We start from the raw sequence: 25,398 nt of genomic DNA, 5'->3' as shown, positions 1-25,398 counted from the left end.
TAAAAGCAGAGAGAGTAGCTGATTTCACAGAATCTTTGTTTGCTGGTCCCCTGAGCCTAAATGCACAGTAAATGCCATTCCCTGATATACTAACTAGCTCATTTAAAAAGAAATTAGGATGTCCTGAAGAGACATCCTTGAATCATGAGCAGCCCTCCTAAATAATCCCTGTTAGCTTTCCACATGTAAATAGACACACCAGTCTGCAGGGCAGGCTACACAGTCTTTATGCATGTGGCATAATTAAAAATAAATGCCTCAAGAAAGCTTTGTATGGAAAACCATCATCCCCATATCCTGCAATCAGTGTAAGGTGCTCCACTCGAACACAAGCCCTTATTCCTCCTAAACAGTGTGTGGTGAGACCCAGTCCATTTCTTACTGGGACCATGTAATAATAATTTGCAGGGGAAATTGTAGTGTAGCTGCATGGGTCACTAGAGGTGTTGAGCAAGTAGATATATTTACATCCATGCTGCACTGGATATAAATAATCACAGGTTAATGTAGCTGGGCTGCCTGGGGAGCTCTTTCCAATGAAATAATTTTCCAAGAAAGTAAACCTGCTTTGCATTCACAGACAGCAGCCAACTTCATTGCTAGAAAGGGCTCAACTTTTATTCTCTTGCAGCATCCATTGGCCTTGAGGTGCTTTTGGAATCTGATTAATCACTCGAGGGCTAAATAGTTCAGCCATGGCTAAATGGGACTGTGTTGATGGACATTAACCGTAGCCTTTTCCTTCCCAAAAGTTAAACAAATATCAGATACACCATTCCAGCTTTAAAATGAAGGATTGATTGCTGGACTGCTTGCTGAAATCATAGCTGAAGTCTCTATTGACAGCAACTGTACAATACTTCTAAGAGCTCAGCTCGTTATAGCTTTTTTGCACCATTAAAACATCAAGAAAATGGGGTTTGAAGCTGGGCACAACAAGATTTATTTCAAGCATTTTTCCCCCCTTCCTTCTGTTTTCAAGATGTGCTTTGCTCTTCCTATTTTGTGGTGCTCTGACAGTATTGAGCTGGGGTTGGTGTTTGAACTCTTGCTGAAGTATAATGGTCATTTAGGCTCGCAGGAGTTGAATGCTTTTAATTAAGTCTGAAAAAGAACTCAACTCCCATTAGTTCCTAGTGATAGGTTTTCAGATTTGTTTTCTGAGCTGCTGCCTGTGTTGGCAGCCTGAAATACAAACAATGTTGGAATCAAAGGATGTGATGTGAGTGGTATTTTAGTGCTAGGTATGTACATGAAGATATATCCTCCTCTTAATGGTGACATTCACTTCTGTGTTTTTGACTCAAATCTGGCCTGGGTTAGCAACAGAGAAAGGTCATTGCCCTACCACACATTTATTCAGGGCCTTTCTTTATCAAGTTGGCTGTCTAAAAAAGAAAAAATATTAAAAAATAGAAAATAAAGTTGAAAAGGGACTTCGAAATTGCTTGCTGCTCAAATAACATATTGAAACCTCGTTATGTGATTCATGTAAAAATCGGTTAACTACAAAAATTTTCAAGTGAGTATCTTCTTCCAACAGTTTTCTACATATTTAATACTTCCTCTTTTGAATGCTGAGATAATTTTCCTTGTGCTCTGCTCTTGCATATTGCAAAAGGATAAACCAGTAAAAGCCACGCTTCAGGGACTTTTTTTGAGTGCTGAGCCTTCTTTGTTGAATTCCTACGAAATAACCACATTTCAGCTTTTGTCACTTTTCCACTCTTTTCATCAGGGGAATTTGGAGAAGTGTGCAGTGGACGCCTAAAGCTGCCTTCTAAAAAGGAAATTTCCGTGGCCATCAAAACCCTGAAGGTTGGCTACACAGAAAAGCAGAGGAGGGACTTCCTGGGAGAAGCCAGCATCATGGGCCAGTTTGACCACCCCAACATCATCCGGCTGGAGGGAGTTGTCACCAAAAGTAAGAAATGAAGGGACATCCCTGCATGGAAACGGCATGGAGGATCCTTCCAGCCTAAAGAATTCTCTGATTTGCTGGTCGTTCAAAGGGGAGCAAAAGTGAATGAAAAACTAAGTCCTCCAGGTTAAAGCTCAATAATAAATTGGCAGATTTAATAAACTCCAGAGCTACAAATTGCCCCAAAGTGGCCAAGGGGCACTGGGTGATAATCTGGTAGGAGTCGTGGAGTCTGATGTGCTGAGGTTGTTTCATTGCACTGATTGGTGCTTTCAACTAAACCATTAGATTTGTCATTAGCACTCATTAATGAGCAGCCTACCTGGTACAACAACTGGTTCTAGTGAATTATTAAATAAGGCCAAACTTTTTTCCTACATGGTTTTCATGCAGGGGAAGTACTCCATGGGATATTCAATGTGTATCAGCATGAGGCCTTTTAAAGCTCCAGAACCCCAGAATTCATACATCTTGTAAAAGTCTGAAAAAAAAAAAAAGTCTAAGGATTTGATCTGTCAGTAGTAAAATCAATTTTGTTCATGTATATTCATATACATATATATATATGTGTATATATATATATATATATGCATTTTCTATATGCATTTTCTAAAGCTGTCTTTGGGTGTCATGGGTTTGGTAGTTTGGTTTTTGCTTTTTTTTTGTTACAGCATATCTTGGGCTTTGTTTATGATAACAAATAACCTTCCTTTTCTGTGCCAAAAAAAAAAGTAATTGAAACCTCCATGTACACGTGGTTACTTCCTGGAAAAGCAATATATTTCAATAACCCTCTTCAGCTACACTTTCTATATTTTCATTGTGGAATAAAGTGTTACATTTAGTGATCAAATTTATCTACCTACAGTAGTTCCGAAGTGGGAGATCAGTAAGATTTTATATGAGGCAGTCTTAAAAAAATACCAGGAATGCTGGTAAAAATACCAAGATTTTTCAGGGGAGTGGAAAAAAATAGTGGGATATTTTCTAGTTCATCTTAGAAGACCCTGATGGCAAAGCAGCTCTCTGCCATTTCAGTGATCAATTTGGAATTTGCTGAGGATATTTCCAGTTTAACTGGATAGAAACGTACCAAATACTATGGTTTTAAGTAGATGGTTTTACTGGTTTTAAGAATTTTTTTTTGATAGTGTGTTTCAAGGTTTCACAAAAATAGATCTGAAAAAAATTCATAGCACACTGCAGAAAAGTATATGAAATTAAAAACCCACCAGAATATGTCTAAAAGTCACTAGTGAAAGGTGTGTAAAACCCTGTGTGTTATGAAGGTCCATAATTACAATAATAATGATGCCTTCTCTATATTTGATTCATGAAAGACTATTTTGCTGATTTCAATAACAAAGAAATTATTGTTTATCTTAGGTCTCACAGTCCCATCAGGGAAGGTCTGCCTGCATAAAGCAAGGTTTATCTCCTGCTTTGCAGTGACACACATTTTCTGCAGTCAGAATAAGTTCTGCAGTCACAAAATCAGCTGAAACGCCACCATCAGTCTGTACACAGCTGAGCTAAAACCTATTTTGTTACATTCTGTATTCCTGGAGAACTCGAGAAAATAATTTAATTGCTGTACATGCAGGAATTTGCACATTGCTCTTGAATTTGTGCATTACTAATTCTCTCTGTATTCTGTATAAGTGACTTTCAGTGAGTTTGCTACTCAGCTGTATTCACAGCTCTGCTGTCTGCTTTGGGGTTTGGGGAGGAGGTCAGGAGTGCCAGCTGCCTGTGCCATCAGTGTGTGACAGAGCAAACTCTGAATATTCCCAGTAAAGCTAATGAAAGCCTCAGGGATAAAACACCCTCTCCAGATAGCTCCAGTGCAGATGAGGTATCTTTGCTGGAGCTATTTGTCTCCATTTTACTGGGCAAAAGTGTATGGCTCAAAGTGTATATAATATTAAAAATAATCATTTGTTTTATTTAGCATTCTACAGGGGGATAGAAGGACAAGAAGCTTGTGGGTTTGTGGGTTTATTTTTGTGGTTGTTTGGTTTGTTTTTTTTTGAACAACTCAATCACCACATCAGGCTCCCAGCCTTGCCTCCAGCACTGAGTTGTTCCTCTGCTCCTTGTGGATTTCTGTCCTGCATTTCCAGCTCCTGCCCCACTCTCCTGGGCACACTGTAGGCTGCAGCCTTAATAACCAGCATGCATGTTCTGCTTAGTTTGCTAATAATTTACAACACTTTGTAGCCTGTTAGTATAATAAACTTGGGCAACACTGTTGACACAACTTGTTATCATTTATAAACGGCTGTGCTTTGATAAATAGGTGCAGAGGGTTCTTTTACAACTTCAGAGCACGTGCTTCTTTTTATGGGAATATTTCCAGCTGAAACCCTGCACTTAAGGCTTTTGGAGCATGGGTGAGCAAGGCAGGAAGATGCTCCTGTAATAATTTGGAAGACACATCTTCTTACTCTAATTAAATTCTTCTGATAAGGCTCATAAAATTGAGTGAGTTTGTACCAAAACCAGGCACCTCTCTCCTGGACTCAAAGTGCATGGCAAAGTAAATTGATTTATCATAGGAATTTTTGGATAGCCCTGTGCTTGAAAAGTCCAGCAGCATCTTCTGTGTGTTACCAGAAATCCCTTTGAATTCAGGTTACACAAAGAGTATAAGTTATGTACTTTAACTTTGTATTTCTTACTAACAAGACTAAGCATAAATAGATTTTTTTGAGCTTTTACATTGTTAGATCTTGTATCTATATCACCTCCTATATAATTCAATATTAGTATTTTTCAATATTAGTATTTTGCATACAGTATTTCCTCATATGACAGTCAATTACTCATTAGCGTGACTCCTACAGTATAACACTTTATTTGTACCACAGAAAAAAGATATTTGAACCCATTAATTTGTGTAAAAAAAGACAAAGGATTTTCTCTTCATTATATAAAACACATTCTTTGAAATTACTATTTCTCTTCTAACATTTATTTTTGGTAGAAGCTGTATTTTTTGAAAAGCAATTAAAAAAAAAAGAAAAATTTGTTACCATTTACTTAGCTTTTTTAATAGCTTTCTTGTTCTTAATTAAACTGGGTACCTTTTTCAAGCCTCATGCTGTTCAATTTTAAAAGCTAAAATTTCACCATGCCCACTACACCATATGCAGGCCTTCATCCTACTTTTATGATCAGATGCCTTCCTGTATTTTATGTGCAATAATAATTCATCTCCTTAAATAACTTCATGCCCTTACCTACCCTTCTCTCTACCACAAAGAGAAAATAAGCAAAGCTTTAGAAAATATTATGAAATAATAAAATCCATATGATGGTAAAATATTAGCAGGGCAATGACCTTTGTCTGAAAACTTCACCGTCATCACAGTAATTTTTGCATCGTTTCTCTCCGGCATGTCAGAGCTGCATATAGAATCTTGGTTGTGTCACTAAATAGCCTGGGGTGGAAGGAATGATTTTGAAAACTAGTCTGAATATGTATGGATGAGGTTTGGAAGATATTAAAGGCTTTTCAAGGTCTGTTTCCTTAGAGTTTGCCAGCGTGGATGAAGCGTGTTCAGGTCCCTGCCTTAGTTTGCCCATGCATCCTTTGCCTTCTGCCAAAATACAACATTATCCTTGGTGTTAGGAAGATCTGGGCACATCCTTGAAATGCTGGAGCTTGCTGATTACATTCCAATGTGTTCCTTTCAAAAGCCTGACCCCTGTGCTCTATTTGCAGGTAAACCAGTGATGATTGTTACTGAATACATGGAAAATGGTTCCTTGGACAGCTTCCTACGAGTAAGTGCAATAAATGGGGCAGAACTGGCTCTTGTTCTGAACTTGTGGATTTGCTGCCACTCTACTCTGATTCATCATCAGCTCTTGTAGCTTGATATTTCTGTGTTTCCATTTGGGTTGGTGTGTATCATGATGTGCTCAGGAAGCCACACAGGGGTCTGCTGGTCCATTTGCAGGAAGCATTATTCCAAAACTAAGACAATTTTGGTTGCATTAATACGTAGCATCTATTAAAAACAAACAAAACAACATTCTGGCGCGCAAGAATGGAAATTGTTTTGCTGGAGGCTGAATTATGACTGCAATGCAGTTATGCTTGTTGGTTGGAATCCTCAATGTCTAAGCAAGCAGTTTTCAAAATGAATGGATTTGTGGAAATCTTACCAGCAGTGAAAAGCTGAGAGAAGAGCCCCATACCTGAGGATGTTGGAAATGTTTAGCTCACAGTTTATTGGGCTGCTTTCTTTTTCCAGCTTTAGACATACGAATACTGTCGCTGATTTATCCTTGTTTTCTGTCAGAGTTGGTAGTGAGCCTAAAAAAATTCGAATGCTCCCTGTGTCACCAAGATTTACTTGTGGCAAAACAAGAAGGGTAGGAGAAATGAAATCCCATCTGAGGGGAAACACTGGTTTAATTTTAATTTGTTAGGGCAAACTCAGCTCTGGCTGAGAGACTGCTTTGGTTCTGCCACGGTTGAGTGACATTATCCCCCAAAGTCATAACATTGAACTAGACATTTAACCCCAAAAGGGGATATATTGTCAACCTTAGTTTCACTATGTACTATATATGTTATGGTGTCTACTGGAGCATGTAAAATACATATAAATAATGTGTCAGTACAGCTGAATGAAATATCTCTGTACTGAACTATATATATTTTGTTTAGGCTTAAAATCTTGAAGAAAGCTCTGAGGAAAGGAGAATAATTTCTGACTGCACAGAACAGTTGTTCAGCTTGTTCTTTCACTGGAGTGTGATTTTTTTTTTTTTTTTTTTAACCACTCTTGTGTGGAAACGTAGATAAGAACCTTGTGACTCATTAATATCACAAGCAACTCAGGCCATATAACCCTTTTTATAAATGCCTTTTGGAACTGGTTAGTTTGCTTTCCCTATTGCTATTAAAAGGCTCACTGAGCATCTGATTCTGTTCATGGTTAGAAACTTCTTTTTTAGCAAAATCTCTTCCAGGGTTTTGGCTCTAATAAAAAAGAGGGACAGAGAACTGCAAAGAATTTTTAAAAATAATTAATTTCTTAATGAAGGGGAATTCTGAGACACTCTTTAAGCATCCACTGTGTCATATATTTTTGTGTCTAATGTTCACAGTGCTAATATCACCCCCAAGTAGACTAATCAAAAATGAAATGGATGTAATCATTTTTGCAGACTGATTCATGTCAGATCACCTCATGTGGCAGAGGCAGCTCCCCTGTGTTTAATAAAATTCCAGAAGCAGCAGCACAAGGAGCTGGAGAGCTGCTCATGAGGATACGTTTACAACACTGGGGAATTCATTTGAGAGCTGCACTACAACAAACTGCTGTCCTATTGTCTATATATCCAAATATCAATATCAAAGATAGATGTTAACAGACAGGATTGGTGAGAGTTGGGAGATTTAAACTATGTCCAGAAGTAGGTGATTAAAAATATGTAACTAATGGTTTCTAGATTGTCACAATGTGTTTCAGTAATTTTTGTGTTCCTCAAGTTCAGAAAAATTTAAACGAATGAGTTTAAAACTAATGGAATTTGAAAGCCACTGACTCAGATCAGCATTTGCTTTTGTTACAAAAAAAAAAAAAATTATGTAATAGAAAACTTTCATGGGAAAAGCATTGGGGAAGGCTTGGATTTTCACTGAAAAATCCAATGGCCTTTCAGGGAAGTTGGACATCTGTTATTCTAATGTTCTGACACTCCAGTCTCAGGAGCACACACAGCTTAGATTTATGTGCTGCTTTCACACGTGTCCCATCTAGGAAATTAAAACTCTGATGACAGCAAGAAGGGGAAAAATGAGTTTTTATCTGAATTGCAAATCTGTCCCCTTCCCTCAGCTGATTGGGAGATCAACGTGGTTCCATGTGTGGCATTTAAATCACAGCACCTGACTCACCAGCTCTCCCATTTGAGGAGCTTCCAGGGCGTTTATCAAAAATCCGTGCAAGGAGGAGCATGAGCAATCCCTGAGATGACATTTCCAATGTTTTCCAGAAACATGATGCCCAGTTCACAGTGATCCAGCTGGTGGGCATGCTCCGAGGGATTGCATCTGGCATGAAATACCTGTCGGATATGGGTTATGTGCATCGGGATTTAGCTGCTCGGAACATCCTCATCAACAGCAACCTCGTGTGCAAAGTCTCCGATTTTGGGCTCTCTCGTGTGCTGGAGGATGACCCAGAAGCTGCTTACACCACAAGGGTGAGTTCCTGTGCTTCTTTATCCTTTTCAAATTCTTGCTGGCTGTGGCAAAGACTGAAATCTGGTGATGGAGTGCCTGAGGCTGTGTTGCAGAGGGCAAACACTATTGTATGGCCAGAGGTGCTCAAAAAACCAGAAGCTCATCACAGGTATTTTTTAATTCATGTCTTGGAGAAGATAGAAGGCAAAAAGTATGGTTTGTGATGGTAAATTAGTTTTCTAAACTATGCAAAATTCTTGGCTCAGCCTCTTTCTTGTGGATGTGTAAAAGAGTGAATATCACAATTAAGGCCTGAGTTGGTTTGGTACACAATAATGTGTGCTTTGAGCAGTTTTAGTTTCACTGCTGATTTAGCTCCCACACAGTAAAAAAATAATCCTACCCATCACATAGTTATGTGTCTTCTAGTATGATGGGAAAAATGTCTGATTGGAGCATACTGATATCACTGTTCTTCAAGGGTGTACCATTTATATCTGCTCTTGTACCTCAAACTGAGTAAAAACTTGAATAAAACAAAAAATACTCATCACCTGAATAACACTTCCATTTTTTTCTGTGGAAGCCTTTAGCTTTATGAATATATGTATATTACACTTGGATATCTGGTTGTTCATTTCAATGCTATTCCAAGTGGATTTTGTTGACTTTAGACAAAGTGACATTAATATCCAGTATTGTAGTCAAGCATGATTTGCATTTCTCATAGTAATCATCTCGTCTTCACTGTACAAACCAGATCAGAGTGTATCAGCACAATCCTTGGGTGGGTTTTCTAGGGCTTCCTTCATTCCTCAGCACTGACAAGAGCAATCAATAATTTTAGTGCTTTACGTGCTGAATTCTTCATGATTGAAGTAAAATAAGATGTGAGAAATGAGTAAAGAAATCCTGGCTGTTTTCTTACACATTATATACACATTCATTTATAGATACTTATTTATCAGTCATACCTTCATAACTTACCAGGCATAAAGACTCTATTCTGTACTTGACCTTTCAGAGCTTTCTTTACTCTCTGATAAACTTTGTCATGTTCTTAGAAATATGCAATATATACCACTTTATGTCTGCACAGATCTGTCATGATGAATATTAAGAGACATTAGTGGGAGAAAGCAGTTTTCATTCTCAGTATAGTGAGAGCATTAAAAAGTAAATATTCCTGGAATGCAAGAGTTCCTCAGTGGCAAATGGTCTGTGGTCCAGCCAGGGGTGTATTGCTGTGTCAGACAGTTGTTTGCTCTCTTCTAAAAATCCAGCTGAAAATGAAGCTTTGGATGAAGCTGTCTCATCAGTGACATGTCTGTGGGTGGCTTGGACAAATCAGGGTGCACAGGGTGTCAGTGTTTTCATCCAGTGTCACATGTGGATTTCCTCTTCCTCTCCTCGTTCCACCTGCTTTCAGAGTCTACCTGCCTATTTGCAATTAGATGGTGAAATCAGATGGAAAGAAACTGTTTTGTAAAGTGTAATCATCTGCGTTCAGTAAACTCCATCTGGCATTTATGGTGTGTGTGCAAACTGCTGCAGGAAGATGCTCAGATAATTAAAACCTTCAAATACAACTTAGGACAAATCTAATTTTTTTTCCAAAGTTGTTGCTGTGATTATACCTCTGCCACGTGTTGGCTCTGAGAGAAGAACAAGGCTATTTGATATTCATCTTTTTTTGCTCATTTTCATTTGAAGTGAATCTTAGGTAGGTGTCAAGGTAGTGCTTCCAGGTGGGATGTTTGATCCCCAGCTGAAAAAAACGGGGACCACAGATATAAAACAGAGCTTCACTCCATGGGCAGAGAGATGAACACTTCATGCTCCTGCTGCTTAGTCGTATCACAAAATCCAGCATCATTTCCTAGGCTTAGCACATTTTGCAAACACTAATTATAGGACAAAGCCAAGGCAAAGATAGTGCCACTTTTTAAAAATAATGGCATCATCTCAAACTGTTTCATGCCTAATAATGCCGTTGTCCCAAACTATATATCGTGTCTTTAAAACTAAAGGATGACAAGTACTTTATAAGATATTTAAAAAGAGAAAAACATTCTAAATTATAACTCCAATTTTAAATGTTACAGAGTGTATATTATACTGATGTCCTCCTGTCCTCCATCTCTTCCCACTCCCAGTTGTCCATTTAGTATCAGTGGTATTAGGTAAATTTATAGTTAGCTGCAAAGATGGATGTTTAATCCATTTAGGTCCTTTTCTACCCCTGTTTTCCACCTGTAAATGCCAAAGCCTGAGGATTATTCCATTGCTTGAATTTATAATTGCAATTCAGGATTATCTATCCCCAAGAAGTCCAGTCAGGCTTTCAATGCTCACCACTGCCTGGGTGATATTTCATGTTGAAAAACTGTGTCTGAAGCTTTGCACAAAGGCTGTGACCATGTATCCTGTTATATATCAATAATTTATGTATCCCTTTATAAATCAATGCATAATCTGAGATGTCCATGCTATTGTAAAGAAGCCAGAAAGACAATGCCCACATCACATGTGCACATGTGAAATATGGGGAATCAGGAGTTGTAAGGAACTTTCCCACCTGACAGGGTCATTTTTTTACCGCCTGAATTATTGTCACTGCCTTGATGCCACAAAAGCCTGTGGCAGCCTGGGATCTGCCTGCTTACAGAAACACAATCCAGCACGTGAATCAGGCTGATTGACTGTTTAGATTTTTTGTTTTAGAGAGTCTTTGTGCCTGAAGGGATGTGCTGTAATTATCTATATTCTCCATATCTCTTCACTTTTAATTGAAACACCGAGATTGTATTAAAATTGTCATTGTCAAATGGAACTGGTTTATCCTTATTATCTTCTAGATGTCTGTATGACAAGTGGGTGGACTAATGACACAGTAGGAAGTGGCAGTAAATTTAAGTGGTAGAGGGACTGTAATTATGTCTCTCAAAGACAATATTTGGGTAATCAGGATATGAACTTTGCCTATTTAAGCACATAACATCACCATGCTCATGGCATTTTAATGTAAATGCAGCCCATGCTGGACAAAAATCACTTGTATTTTCCCTTTATATGCAAAATCTCAGTAATACAATCTGAGTGTACTGAAGGGTGTGGTAAAAAAGGAATAGAACCTCATAAATTCTCTTGCCTGATTAGCACAAGGGAGAGGAACAGTGCTCTGTTATCACTGCCTACTGAAGATGGATATGATTTCAATATAAAATATTCATTAGTAAGGGACTGACAAGCAGCATCAGCTAATTTTCAGGTGTGTGAGAAGGTAAGTCAGGCTCATCTCACGTGAAACTGCCTTGTTCTGTACCTGATATCTGTACCTAAGACATCTGGACTCTCCTAACTCCTGGCATAACGAATCAATGCCAGGTGTTTCTGCAAAGTTCTTCTAGTAATTCAGTTAGAATCCATTTTTCTTGATTCTCTCCACCCAGGCCTGTGGCTTAGGTGCCTGTGGCAGTCACCCTGTAACAGATTATAAATCAGAATATTGGAATGGGTTCTGAAGTCCTGGAAACAGCTGCCTTGTGCTGGAGTGCCAGACGTGCTAGAAATAAATTGAGGACTTCATTGACTTCAGATGAATTATGCTGGGGAGCCAGATACTGCAGGAATTGCAGCTCCATCTACAGAAGATAAAACTTTTGGTTACTGCTGGCTCCCTGAGAGAGATCTCTGACCTAGGCTGCCTGGGATTTTGAGCTGAAATAAAAACTCTTACAATTTCTAACACTACTCTTAAAATTTCTAACACTAAAGCTGTCTTTCTACTCAAATTCAGAGAGCTTGGCTTTATGATGAGCAAGCCCTTAAAGGGAGACCATGACAAAAAATACACAAAACTTGTATTTATCCTAAGAAAATAATCAGTAAATATATTGTAAGTATTAGTAGGTAACACTGTAGCAATTTTAAGTATTAGGACACTGGGGAAAGGGGAATAAAAAATAAGAGATGAGTAAAGAAACACATATGGGACCTTGGTTTTCCCAGCTTCCATTCTGTGGTCCAGGAAAAAGTGTTTGCCTTTATTTATGTGAAGGTTGACTATGTAAGGTATCTTTGATACTGCCAAAGGATATTACAAATGATATCCTCATCCCTGGCAAAGCAGAAAAAAGGAAAGGTTATATGTGTTCAAATGAGATGAGCTTTTCTCAAAAACAGTGGAGAGAAATGAAAAGGCATTTTCTAATGCTGAATGATCGTGTGGTTTTAATTTCAGATTAGATTATATGAATTGCAGCAACTGTTATAATTTTCGAAGGTAACCATAAGTAGAAAACCATGAATTTAATTCGATAAAATGCTTCAGCTTTCCTGTATATATTGATATTTGGACATCTGTTAAAATATGAATGTTGCATAATCCTTTTGAGGAAATTGTTTATGCATTAAAATGCTTGTCTAAAAAATATTTACCAGAACTTTTTTGGTTGTTCTTGTTCTTAAACTATTTGAAAAAAGTTGGCAAAATCCATTTTTAAAAATAAATGTAAGACATTTTTATGACAAACTGGGGAGCAGAATAGCAAAATTACACTTTCAGATTCTATTCAGTGGCAGATGATTTCTTTTTTTAACTACATTTTCATTAATAGTTTTGTGTTGTTTATAGTAATGCTATGTATCTATAGGTTTTTGTAGGATCACAGCTGATATTTAACAAAGAAAATTTGAAAGCCACTGACTCACACTCCTTTTCAAGTGAATCTGGGGTTGATTTCCATAAAGCAAAGCCAGAATTTGTTTCATTTGCTTTCTAATCTTTCTGCAACAAAGCAGTCCCAAAATGTTAGGAGAATAATTAATATCTTTTTGTGTGTGTGTGTGTGTTTCTCTAGTTGTGTAAATGACTTTTTCCATAAGATTATAAAGACCTGCTATCAAATACGAAATTCCTGCCCTTGTCTAGTGGGAGATGTCTGATTAGGAAGTTCTCTCTCTTCATGGTGGTGGGGATTTTGTTGGTGTAGATTCAGGATATGGCTTTCCCCATGGATTGACATATTTTTATTGAAAACCAGAGTTCACTACTAGCATGCGCAGAAAACAGAGGGATTGATTTCTTTATCAGCCTCACATCTAAAACTGTGAGTGGATTTGTTGTGAAAACATGAGGCTACAGGAGAGCTTTCCTTGTTTCTCGGCTGAGCCTTGACTCACTGAGGGCCCCTGGACACTTGTAAAGGGAGTATAATATTGCTTATTAATAGAGGATGAGAAAAACAGTCATTTTTATGTTCTTGGTAGTGTTCTGGAGCAGCACTGGGAATTGTCAATAAAGCTATAATGCATGGAAAATACAATGTACTTTTTGTGACTAAAGAACATCGTCTAGTAGATTATATTTCTAAGAGAGAGACAGAGACTCTTTATCTGGCTTCAGTGATAAAACAGTGGTTTCAAATACTCCAGTTTGTTTTCTCTGTCCTATTTGCTGGTCCACAAGTGATGTGGAAAATCAGTGTTTACCTAATTTTAAGGGTTGTGTGGAAAGTAAAGGTTTGTCTTTTGGTAGGGAGCTCTGCTAAATAGAAGGGGATCCATGAAAACCATATGCCAAAATAATTCCCTCCCTGAGCTTTGCCAAGCCTCTAAAACCTATCTAGTGACATTTTGGAGGTTTAAATTGTAGCCTGAGTCAGACCTGCCTGTGTTGTTTGTACTTAATCTGATTTGTGCAATATTAGCTATGAAAATAAAGATGCTTCAGTGTAGTTAGACTGTATTTAGGTTTTTAATTAAGACAAATGCCTGAATTTCTATTGTTAACCCATGTAGTCAGTCTGAAGCTGGTGATTGTATAGCTACCCTGGGTGCAGGTACAGTTTATGGAAGTGTAGGCAAAGCATTAATATATTTATATCTTTTTTTTTGCTGGTTACTCAGAGGAAGTAAGAGCTCTTTTTGCACACAGGTTGCTGTGAGGAGAGGTGTGTGACTGTAGTATAATGGGAGTGTCAGAAGAACTGCATAAAACTGGTCTGGTGTGAAATCTTCAGAATGTATTCTGTACATGTTATGCATAACTGGAAATAACTTTAAACTTGCACAGTTTTCTGTACTAAAATATAGTCACTCCAGAATTTCCTTCAGCAACAAGTTTTGCACCACATTCTTTTAGAACTTTATTCTCTCATGTGTGACTCTCAAAAAACTCTGTCAAAGCTGGCATCATCAGGAATTGTCTCTTTCCTCTAATTGTCATATTTTAGAAACTCAGCCTGAGGTTCCCTGTGTGCATTTTACTAATTTGACCTATACTGCCAAGTGGTGGCCATAAACAGAGATGTTCCCCTAACTACAACATTAGTTTTATGGTAGCTTCAATTCTCTTCAAGTTTGTCATTTAATGATAGCTTCCCTCTCTTGTGACTGTAAAAATGCTCAACACACTCTCCCAGCTGGCATTTTTGCACTTTTCCCTCTGCACAGATGACCCCATCTGAGTCTGTCTTTCCTTGGCTGTCTCAGACAGGAAACTTGTGCACAAGGTCAGAGTTGCTGCCTTGTGCCACTGGAGGTTTGTCTTCAGAGAAACACGGCAGCATCATGGCTCCTTGTTCTCCTTGAATGTCCTAAAAAACGTGGGGAAACCATGCAGGTTCCACACCCACCAGGAATTTCCTTTAATGCCTTAAAATTAGCCAAATCCAGTGCTCCTGTGCTGTGCAAAAAGATCTGGGTTATAAGCAACTACCTTGTACTGGGTTTTTAGTATTTAATGCTGTAATGCTGTTGTTCAGATTTCCAAACTTTTTATAACTGAAAATCAAGCAGACTTGACTTACCGTTTACTCTAATCTGAGCAAATTATGTTATACATTTAAATATATATGTACATGCATAAAGTATGTATGCTATATTATATATCTGTATTGCATATAGATAAATCTGTAGTAAATCTACTATATGTCAGTGCACTGAAATGTATTTTATTCTGCAGAGTGCTCGAGATGCTCCCGTGACAAATGGCAGCAGCATTTTCCTGCTTATTCAGTTTTTTTTTCACACCAATGTCATGATAACTGAGAACCTCAGAGATAGAATAGCCAACCACACAAAACCCTCTTTGTTGCAGGACAGTCCAACAGGCTCTTCTGTTTTGTTTTGCTGCTAGGGGGGCAAGATTCCCATCCGATGGACATCCCCAGAAGCCATTGCCTATCGGAAGTTCACATCAGCCAGCGACGCCTGGAGCTATGGGATTGTCCTCTGGGAGGTGATGTCCTACGGGGAGAGACCCTACTGGGAGATGTCCAACCAGGATGTGAGTACACTGATATCTGGGTTATGCTCTTAGATCAGGAATCAAGCTGTGAAAGGAAGCCCGGCATGATGAGAACAAGTGGCTCTGAGTTTTTGGTGGTGACATTGAGTACAAGTAAAGTCCCTGGTCAAGTAAAAGTTCATTAGAACTTAACAAACCCACCATTTTTATAGCAGAATACTTTGGACCCCTGAAGGAGCAGAGTAGAGAATTTTATCCCATTGGTGGTTTTCTGTGAGATGAAGCAAACAATTCCACTGCAATGAGGTCATTGCCTTTTACATTCCTTACCTCATTGTTAGAAAACCCTCCTAAATTTCTTTTGATCCCCTTTGGTTCCACTTGTGTAATATTCTATAGAAGTTTTCTGTAAATGTCAAATGCACAGGATAAATTGCTCTTGGCACTTGCGAAAAAGAGAAGCAAGGCATTTCTGCTAAGAGTTTAATGAAACCAAAATGCTTCTGGAAGTAATCAATGGATAAAATAGAGAAGTAGAGTGATCTGATTAGACTTCCAATACAGGTTTCTTTGTAACATTAGTAAACTGTCCAAGCCTGCTATCCAAATGATTAATGGAGCTCTCCCAGTATTTTTTAAAGAAGCATAACATTTCCCTAAATAAGATTTTTATTATATCTATCTTGGGTTCTTTTTCTGTTGTTTTATTAATTTTAGATTTATTCCACAGGAGTTACTGATGAATCAAATTTTATGAAGTGCAGTCACTCACACAAAGAGGTTTTCCAAGGAGCTGGTATATATGGTTACTAGTACTAAATTTAAAAAAAATAAGTAACATAGCTGTAGTAGGACACTTTCTGCACTACTTTGTTAAACAAGGAAAAAGAGAAGAAAACTTCCTTTTAAATGGGTATCTCTGGAACCCCAGTCTCTGCAGAAAACTATGTATTTCTTTTAATTGGTAATGAGTGTTTTTTCTGTTGTTTGTGGAGATTAATGTATCCTGTTGAGCAGACTGATGTATTGGTGGAATGCCTTTAACAATATCACATTAAAATCAGAAACAGAAGGATTAACCTATTTATGTGCCTCTCCTTCATGGCTGCTTAAATCATTAACTGTTCTCTTGTGCTTGTTCTGATTCAGAATATTTTGTCCTGCTTTTCAATTAGCTAATCCAGATAAAAAGGAAAGATTACCAGAATATGGCTTTATCATTTTCTACTTTGAATACATTGGGCTTTTTTATTCATGGGACAAGAGATACCGTAGGCCTGATCAAGAGGTGTTGGAGTCTAATGGAAAGGCTGTATTAGAAAGCTGCTGGACAGTGGAAATGCTAAACTAGTCTTGGGTTTGTGTGTGTCAGTCTGGAGAAATCATAGACAATCTAGACAAATTTTATCAATCTAGACAAATTATACAACAATGCCTAGTAGCAAGTGTGTAGTAATCCATGAGGTAAATTTTAAAAACATTTTATGGCTCTGTGAGATCATCCACAAGACCTTTTGTCTGTTGATTCAGGATGTCCTGTGAGGGGCAGGTTGATTTTTGGCAGAGTAGGTTGGCTTTTTTCGGTTGTTTGTTTGAGTTCAGTGTCCACTGGAGGATGTGGAAAACACATGTTGCCAAGGGTGATCGGAATAAACATATTCAAGACCTTTTGAAGTTCGGCATGCTTAAGCAAGAACTTACTAACTGTGGTTTTTTGTTTATGGATTTAGTTCGACTGAGTGTGAGTTTCTGAGATGCTTTCCACACACTCACCTTCTTCAAAGTCACACCCTGCATCTTAACTCCCCTCTCTGCATGCCTAATCTACCGCCTGGTTTACTTAGCAGATAAACGAGCGGCATTGCACGGCAAGACAATTAGTGAATAAACACCTTTGTTTAAACACAGAATGTCCACGTTAACGCTCACAGAGCTGATAAAAACCAAGTTGGTGTAAAGTGCCTTTAAGTCTGCACAAACTTTTCTCCTTGCGCAGGTGATTAAGGCTGTGGATGAAGGGTACCGCTTGCCGCCTCCCATGGACTGCCCAGCTGCCTTGTATCAGCTGATGCTGGACTGCTGGCAGAAAGACAGAAACAACAGGCCCAAGTTTGAGCAGATTGTCAGCATCCTGGATAAGCTGATCCGTAATCCCAGCAGCCTGAAAATAATCACCAACGCGGCGGCAAGGTGACATATTACATCTTGCATTGCTCATGAACCTCTTTGATTTCTTCATCTCCTGTAACTGGAATTTGTTTGTTCTCTTTACTGCCTCTTCACCTTTTAACTAGCTGTCTGCAATCTGTAAGGATACTGAATGCTTCTGGACTATTCCTTTGGGAGAAGGATTTAATATTATTATTTTCTATTACTTACCCAATTTGTAGGAAATTTTTTAAGCTAAGGTTATGAAACCCATTGTAAGATTGAGCAGAATTTTGTGAGAAAAACACAGATGGCAGATTTGACCATAGCATGATTTTCCTTTTCCTTCTGCCCTTTGGTGATGTTTTAAGTGCTTGGTGTTTCGCAGGTTACAGCCAGCCTTGTTCCTAAGTATCTTTCTGAATTGGGTCCAAATACACTTATGCTCTTCTCTGACAAGTCACATTAACTTTAATCATATGAATAATCTTTATTTTTTTCTCTCAGTGGTGCTCACAGACTTAAAAATGCACTTACACACCCTCTTAGATCAATGTGTTAACTAGGACTTAATTTTCCACCTGTGCAATGTTCCTAATTGCATTTAAAACATTCGTTTTTAATCCTGGGTTTTCAACACACTCTGGAACATCACTGTGATGAGATAAGAATTATCTCATTGAGAGAGAGCAGCTGAAGAGCGTGTTGACACCTAAGGGCATAATGAGGATGTGGTGAAGGAAGAGCTTCAGTTAAGTAGTGGTAAAGAGAATTGGTTTGTACAATGCATGAAATGCCACGCTCTTACTGAAGGGATGTAAAGGATGTAAAATTGTTTTTTAGCATGAATGCTAGTGCCAAATCCTCTGTCAGCAAGGCAGGCAGAATCAGGGAGAAAAGCACTCTGCTCCTCTGCTGCTTCAGACCCAGGCCTTGGAGAGTGCTCTGCGTTTCAGTGGGCAAAAGAGCAGAGCCTGACACGAGGCAAGTTTCAGAAGGGAACTCAGCAAAACCTTCCTCCCAGACCTTTACTTGTGATGCAGCACACTTGTCACAATTGAATGGGAAGGCACAGAGGGGAAATAGAGCAAAGGCAGTGGAAAAACAGCATTGATCCTGCAGCCTGCTGGGCGACTGGCACAGACCTTGCCTCCTTCTTCCTGGCCCCAGCTTTGTGCTGCATCCTCAGCTGGACACTGACCACTCTAATTACCTCCTACTGCCGCTGCAGAGAGGAGAAAAAGAAAGTAGAGCTGAGAGGAGAAAGGCAGTCATACTAATAGGCTTTGCTTGTAAATTTATATCTTGAGAGAAGATGGCTTGCACACTCATTAAATTTCAATAATTTGCTTGGTGAGCCTTTAACACATAGGAAACCAACATGCCAACATGCTTACAGAAGGAATTATTTTTGTGACCTAGGAGGTGATAGAAAAAAACAAACAAACAAAACAACATATTTTTGGGGAAAACCCTGAACTGTTTAAACACCATTTCTTCCAAACATCTTGCACCCCTACTTGGCAAACGATTGGTGCAAATAATTATTTTATAGGGATATGCTGCAGCAATCTGCTGAATAGGGAGTTGGAAGTCGTAACTATCTTGTTTTGGTTTGGAGGTCTGGTTGCAGAAACTACATATTTTGTATTCCAAACAGAAGCAAAATATTCCCTGTTTTGCTGCCCTACCAATTACAGATTTGAACTCCAGCAGAGCTAAAATCAATGTGGAACCATCATTTCCAGCTACCTGTTTGCATCCAGCGGAAGCTGATATCCTCTAATGGAGACAAAATTCAGCCTGAGAACTCTTTCCACCTGCTGGGTTCTGTGCAGGAGCTCCACAGTGGGGAATTGTTCCCTTCTGTCTCTCTCGTGCTCTCTTTGCTCCTGGTTCATTCTGCACTTTGCTGGTATAGCTGCTGGCACAGGCTGCAAATCCCTGACAGTCTGTGATCTCTGCTCTTGAGGAAGGGAGGAAGGGAGGGAGGGAGGGAGGGAGGGAGGGAAGGAGGGATGGAAGGAAGGAAGGAAGGAAGGAAGGAAGGAAGGAAGGAAGGAAGGAAGGAAGGAAGGAAGGAAGGAAGGAAGGAAGGAAGGAAGGAAGGAAGGAAGGTTCTCAAGCTGCTTTATGTGAGCTCCTCCTGCTGCTGCTTTTGCTTTGATACTGAGTGCATCTCTGAGGAGGGCAGTGTCAGAAGTGATTTTATTCCTTCCTTCCTTCCCGATTACCTTTCCACTGCCACATCCCTGCACATTGCCAAGCTCTCTCCCTTCCCTGCCTGGTGGCACACAGGGCACCGTGGGGTCCCAGCATGGATGAGCCCAAGCCCTTCCTCTCTAGGAAGGAATTTCTTGCAATTCAGGGAATGTGTGATCCATGATCTCTCCATCTCACTCTCACCTTGCTGATGTCTGCAGGCCAGCCCAGGCTATCCCTACATAGAAATGAGGGGTGCTGAGCAGTCCTGTGCCATCCAACCATTGTCAAAGCAGACCATTCTCAAACCTTAGACTAATCCCAACCCTTAGACAGAGCTCAAAATCTGCAGCCAGCTCCACACCCCCTTGGTGTCCTGCAGACTGGCACTGGTGGCAGGTGACAGCCCCTGGTGCTGCTGGCCAGGGACTGAGCCTGGAGGTTCAGCACCGCTTTGTGACAGACTGACAGAGGAAAATGAGTGAGAAAAATGAGAAGAGACTTGAGATGGGCTTGGGCCTTGCTGTAGCCTTGTGTGCAGGAATGTGACACTGATCCTGAAGGGCTGTGGGTCAGGGCAGCTCCTGGGGAAGGAAGGGGACACAGGGGGATCCCTGCCAGTGCTCCTCTGCTGTCAGCAGCTGGAGGGGACAGCCAGCAGTGCAGAGGGACAGCACTCAGGGACACAGCCCCGAGGCCTGCTGGCATTCCATCGGCTCAAAAGGCTGCTCTCACTTGTTACTTGAAGCTGTAGCACTCCCACCTACCCATAATAAGCAATTAATCTAAATTATAGTGGTCCCAGCTCTCTTTTACCCACGTCTGTGGTGCTACCGGAGGAATGCTAAAGCTTGATGCCCACCATATGCTGGTAGGTGTTCAGAATATTTGCAGATGCAAAACCTGTCTCTTCTTACGGCTTTTAGGGCTGATGTTTGTTTAAAATAGTCCCAGCACTGTTGTATCCTATTTAAAAAACATATTTGTGGAGGTGCATGGGATATCCCTGTCCTGGGGGATGCTGTTAGCTGAGCTCAGCTGAGGGATGTGCTTGGCTGTACATCTGATCCCAGCCACAGCCCAGGCACATTTTGCACTAATACCTCACAGAAGAGGAGTCAAAGCCTTCAATTCCCTCTTTCCTTTACAGTTTTCTATCCCTTCAGGCCACTCCATGGCATCTAATAATTTCTTGATACCCGAGGGGGATGTTTTCATCCTTATTGATCATGGCTTTGCAGACCATTCTACGTGCTTTTGAACCTTACACTGACAAAAGGATTTTTGTAGCCTCAGCACAGCAAACGCTTCAAACAAACCTTTCCTGGTGTTGTGTTTCATCTCAGATTCACATGAAAACGCCATTTCTGTTCCTTGTAAAGTACAGAGTATGGATGACTTCTTTCTCAGCTGTCAAAATTCAGTTTTTTAATCAGGTGGCCTCCTTGGGCTCTTGCTAACAAGACCTGCACTGGTTCTGGCCACGTGGGATTTTTGTGTCCCCTAGGCTGCTGGGAGTTAACCAGCTCTGTAAGGGGCTGTAGGAACAGAGCTCAGCTCAAGTCATGTGGTTTTCTAAAGCACAATCTCATGGTATTTTTATTTGATTTATGTCTTGCTGTTCTTTCCTGTTTTCTGAACACGATGTTCATTTTTCTAACAGAGTCCTTAGGTTGTTTGGATATCTTTAGGGTGGAAGTGAGTTCATCGTTCTTCCAGTTTTGATCAAGTTCATTATTTTTCCTCTCGAGCTTATTTTTTTTTTCAGCCCACTGTGTATTACTTCACATTTGTGAACATTTCGTACAGATACAAAGCAGATGGAAACTTTTCTCAGCTTGGGCTGGGGAGTCAGAATCACTTCACCCACCTGTGAGCAAGTTGGTGAAGCTGAAATGGCTTTTTAGCTGTTGTTCCATTTGTGTGGGGGAAAAAAATGTAACCCGAGTCATGCAACTGGGTATACTTTTGAACCTTACACTGACAAAAGATTTTTGTAGCCTCAGAGCAGCAAATGTTTCATAATACCTTTCCTGGTGTTGTGGATATACAAATCTTAAATGGACTGATGATTTTTTTTTTTAAATCGGTTTCTTTTTTTCCACTTATTTGTATTGATTTTTTTTTTTTACTTATATTTCTGATTCTGATTTTTTTATATTTTATTTATATATACTTATATTTATATGGTGTGGCAGCTTTCCCATAGTTGCTGTGTGTGTTCATAGTTGCTGTGTGCAGGGGGAACTGAAGTAATTTAGTCTTCATAAACCTATAAAATGGGAATAGCAGAGTTAATGCACAGCCTCTGCTAACAAAAAAAAGCATTTGAAAAAAAATTGAATTTTTTTTCTAATTCCAACATGCGACTTGTAGAAATTCTTGATTTCTGCCAGGCCTCTGATTGATTGCAAAATTGGCACAGAATCTGCACCAAAAAATCCCAACCTGCTTCTCTATTTGCTTTTGGTAGAGTGAAAACAGGTATTAAATATTGGTGGTGTGTTGTTTACACTGCAAGCACATATTTAGGAGAAGAGGAAGTAATTATATTGCAAGGAAGGGGAGAAGAACACCTGAGAATTTAGGATGTTTCAGAAAAATCATAGCTGAAATTCTTTTCATATAGCCCAGAAAATTTAGGGGGTCCGGGTCAGCTACTCTCCTGATGAAAAAACATGTATAAATAATTAATTCCTCGCACATTCTTTTATGTATTAGCAAGTTGTTTACAACTGTATCTTGATTTTCTTAAATTTGATGTGTTGTTTGAAATGCTGGCTGGAGTAATTTCCATGGGCAGTCTTTGGAAGAGCTGTTATTTGTGAGTAATTGATTGCAAGGCTTCACGTGTGCTTTGCTGTCTGTCATTGTGCTGCTCTCACTGGTGTCATTCTCAGACATCCAGGGGCAGTGTTTACAATTTAAAATTTGAAATTTGCTCCTCACAAAGTTTATTTCCACTTAAAATCTGATGATTCAGTCGAAACACTCAATATTTTAGCTTGGTAGGATTTTTATGAAAATCAAATTGAAAAGGGGCAGATAAAAAATTCAGACTTTATGCTCCTCTATGCACCATAATTCAAGCCCTGTTTTTACAAAAATATTTGCAATGAAATGACTGTTTAGACTGGCTGAACATTTTGTTGAGAAGTCCCCTTTTTTCGCTGTTCAGGTCAGAAGGCTTCAGATGCTTGACATATATTGCTGACCTGCTGTAATATTGTTTGTTTGCTTCTCCCTGTTAGGAACTTCCAGGATGGAAGAGAGAAAGAGATCTCAGTTTTTCTTGGATGTTGTCAGGGTCTTAACAACGGGGGCTGAGTTTGGCCAAATGATGTGTAGAGCAAGATTGTGTGTGAATTTTAAGCTTCATTTAAAATCCAGCTCCAACATGATCTGTGTCCTAAACCCAGATTGTTCACACTAAAAGAATTCAAGTAATGTAAACTTAAAACCCCAGCTCTCTCTCTCTCTCTCTCTCTTTCCAAAGCCTGCTAAACATAAAATAGTGAATTTATAAGTGGCTGGGAGGGGAACCTTTACTACAAATCACAAAATGGAATACAGTAAATTATACTCCTCGGTGTCTAATCACAGTTTGGATTATGCAGGGGTTAGACTGAGTAGATTTTTAAGGACTTCATTCAGCTAGAGACAGAAAAGCGCTGTTTTCACCTGATTTTCCCAGCAGTCATTATTACTAAGCCTGGGGCAGGCACGACTCAGCCACTGCCCCTTCAAAGTGAGTAGCTGGAGGTGAGCTGGGGTTCCCTGTTAACAGGGACAGTAAAACATCTATTTGCAGTTTCACACCTCTAATTTGCCTCCACTCGCTGAACCTGGGGCAGGAATTTACAGCCAGCCGAGTTGGGCGCTGTGTCGTTTCAATAGAAAGGCAGCTGCAGCAGCGGGTGGGCTGACGGGGAGGAAAGTTTTGCTGTTTATTGAGAGTTCCGAGGCGTTTTTGTTCTGCTGTTCTCAGCTCGTGGAGCCCTCGTTAGTGGCGGTGGCAATTCCACCCTGGGAATGCTGGAAAGAGGAGCTGCAAGGAGCCATTGCCACGCTTCTTGTGGCAAAAGTAGAAATCTGCAGTGATAAATAAGCTTTTTATATATTTTTCATATATTTGTGGCTCTGTAGATTGCTAATGCATGGCTGTAGCTCTGGGACTTTTCCTACCCTTTTCCCCTAGATTTTTGGACAATAAGCTGACCTTTTAAACCCATTCCTGAAATACTGATTAGTTTTATTCCAGGCAGGGGACCTACAATAAGAAGTGGGGCAGAGAACCCCTTGGACCCAGGGGTGGGTTACTGGGACAGCTGCATCTCCTGTTGGATGTACCTGTTAGTAATCCTAATTAATTAACCTTACAAAATTGTAGAAATTCCATTCTGGGTGTGCCCATCCCCACTGGGACACCTGGAAGGTTCCATAGAAAGGTCTGCTTTTTACTTTACTGTTCTAACTGCTGCAAGGCTTTTCTCTCTTTTGGTAATAGGCAACAACAGTGTAGCCAAAAGTGCAATATAAGGGGAATTTTTCACAGCAAATGGTAGATTTTAAGCATTTTAGGAGCTCTATGAGGCATTTTTCGCTCCCTCTTCCAAGTACTCTCCAAAGTATTCACAACCTGCTTATTTGGAGAGTATGAACATATCACATAAAGACCCTTGGGAAAAGCAAATGTGCCTCCTTAAGAGGTGAATTGTACTTCAGGGACTAAATTACGAATTCTGCTAAAAGCATGTTAAAAATGGGCATGAAGAGTTGGAACTGTGAAGATTTTTATCTTTAAGGTCCAGGGAAAATCAAGTAAACAGAATGACTCTACTTCTCCTTGGCATGTAATTTATTTACTGGTTTCCTGTTGATACACATGTATGTGTATTATTCTGATTGCTTAGAAGATAAAACTGAAACTTGTTTCCATGCCACCTGTTGGTTTTGGGACTATTTTTCTCCTGAAATAAAATTCTTGTTAGACATGAATTCTGTGCTTCAGATTGCCATAATCATAAAGCCCATAGGATTTGTGTTCCAACCAGGCTCAGGGAGCAATTTCACTTCACAAAATCAGCTTTTAATTACCTAAAATTTGCCACAGGAAATTACTTTATGTGTTTCTTTAAATGCTTCCCTCTTTAAAAGAAATTAACTGTGGAAGGGAAAGTCCAGATTTAAAAAACTGAAGGTTGGTTGTGCTGTTTGGAGGAAGGGATGGAAAGAGAGAGGCTCCTACAGCACAAAGTCTGGGATTGTGTGTGCACAACTCCTCTGCATTTGCAGAAGAAATGGCAGGAGATTTTCATTTTCTTTGTCTCATTTCGTGTATTTTACAAGTTAGTGCATCTCCTTTTCTCTGCAGAAAGCAGAGATGAGATTTTCATGCTGCATGGGGAAGGGTTGTAATGATGTTTTCAGTGCTTTTTCGTGACAGTGCAGCAAAACTCTCCCTGTGTTGTGACAAAAAGCTGTGCTAATGACAACACACCATAATTCTCCTCAGTGCAGGTGGCTCAAAGGTTAATTCCAACTGTTAAAGTAATGGACACACCCAGAGAAAGCTTCCAGCCATGAGATGTTCTGTAACTGGCATCTCACTGTTCGATTTGTCTCTCCAAACTGAGTCTTGCTGATTTTTCTTTTTTTTCAGGGTGCCAC

General features: G+C 39.6%; 1 protein-coding gene across 2 annotated transcripts in view; it reads left to right on the top strand.

Annotated features, from left to right (window-relative positions):
* EPHA3 (EPH receptor A3) overlaps positions 1–25,398 on the top strand; it is a 176,493-nt gene that overhangs the window by 143,445 nt on the left and 7,650 nt on the right. For both annotated transcript variants that reach the window (XM_085077109.1, XM_085077099.1), the window contains exons 11-15: positions 1,739–1,924; positions 5,649–5,710; positions 7,937–8,146; positions 15,268–15,417; positions 17,375–17,568. In XM_085077109.1, the coding sequence (XP_084933235.1) occupies positions 1,739–1,924; positions 5,649–5,710; positions 7,937–8,146; positions 15,268–15,417; positions 17,375–17,568 (802 nt within the window). The remainder of the gene's footprint in view (positions 1–1,738; positions 1,925–5,648; positions 5,711–7,936; positions 8,147–15,267; positions 15,418–17,374; positions 17,569–25,398) is intronic.

Source organism: Lichenostomus cassidix, chromosome 1 (assembly GCF_008360975.1).
Source record: "Lichenostomus cassidix isolate B80296 chromosome 1, HeHo_3.0, whole genome shotgun sequence".
Taxonomy (NCBI): domain Eukaryota; kingdom Metazoa; phylum Chordata; class Aves; order Passeriformes; family Meliphagidae; genus Lichenostomus; species Lichenostomus cassidix.
The sequence above is the reverse complement of the archived record's forward strand: the minus strand, read 5'-3'. Positions and strand labels throughout refer to the sequence as shown.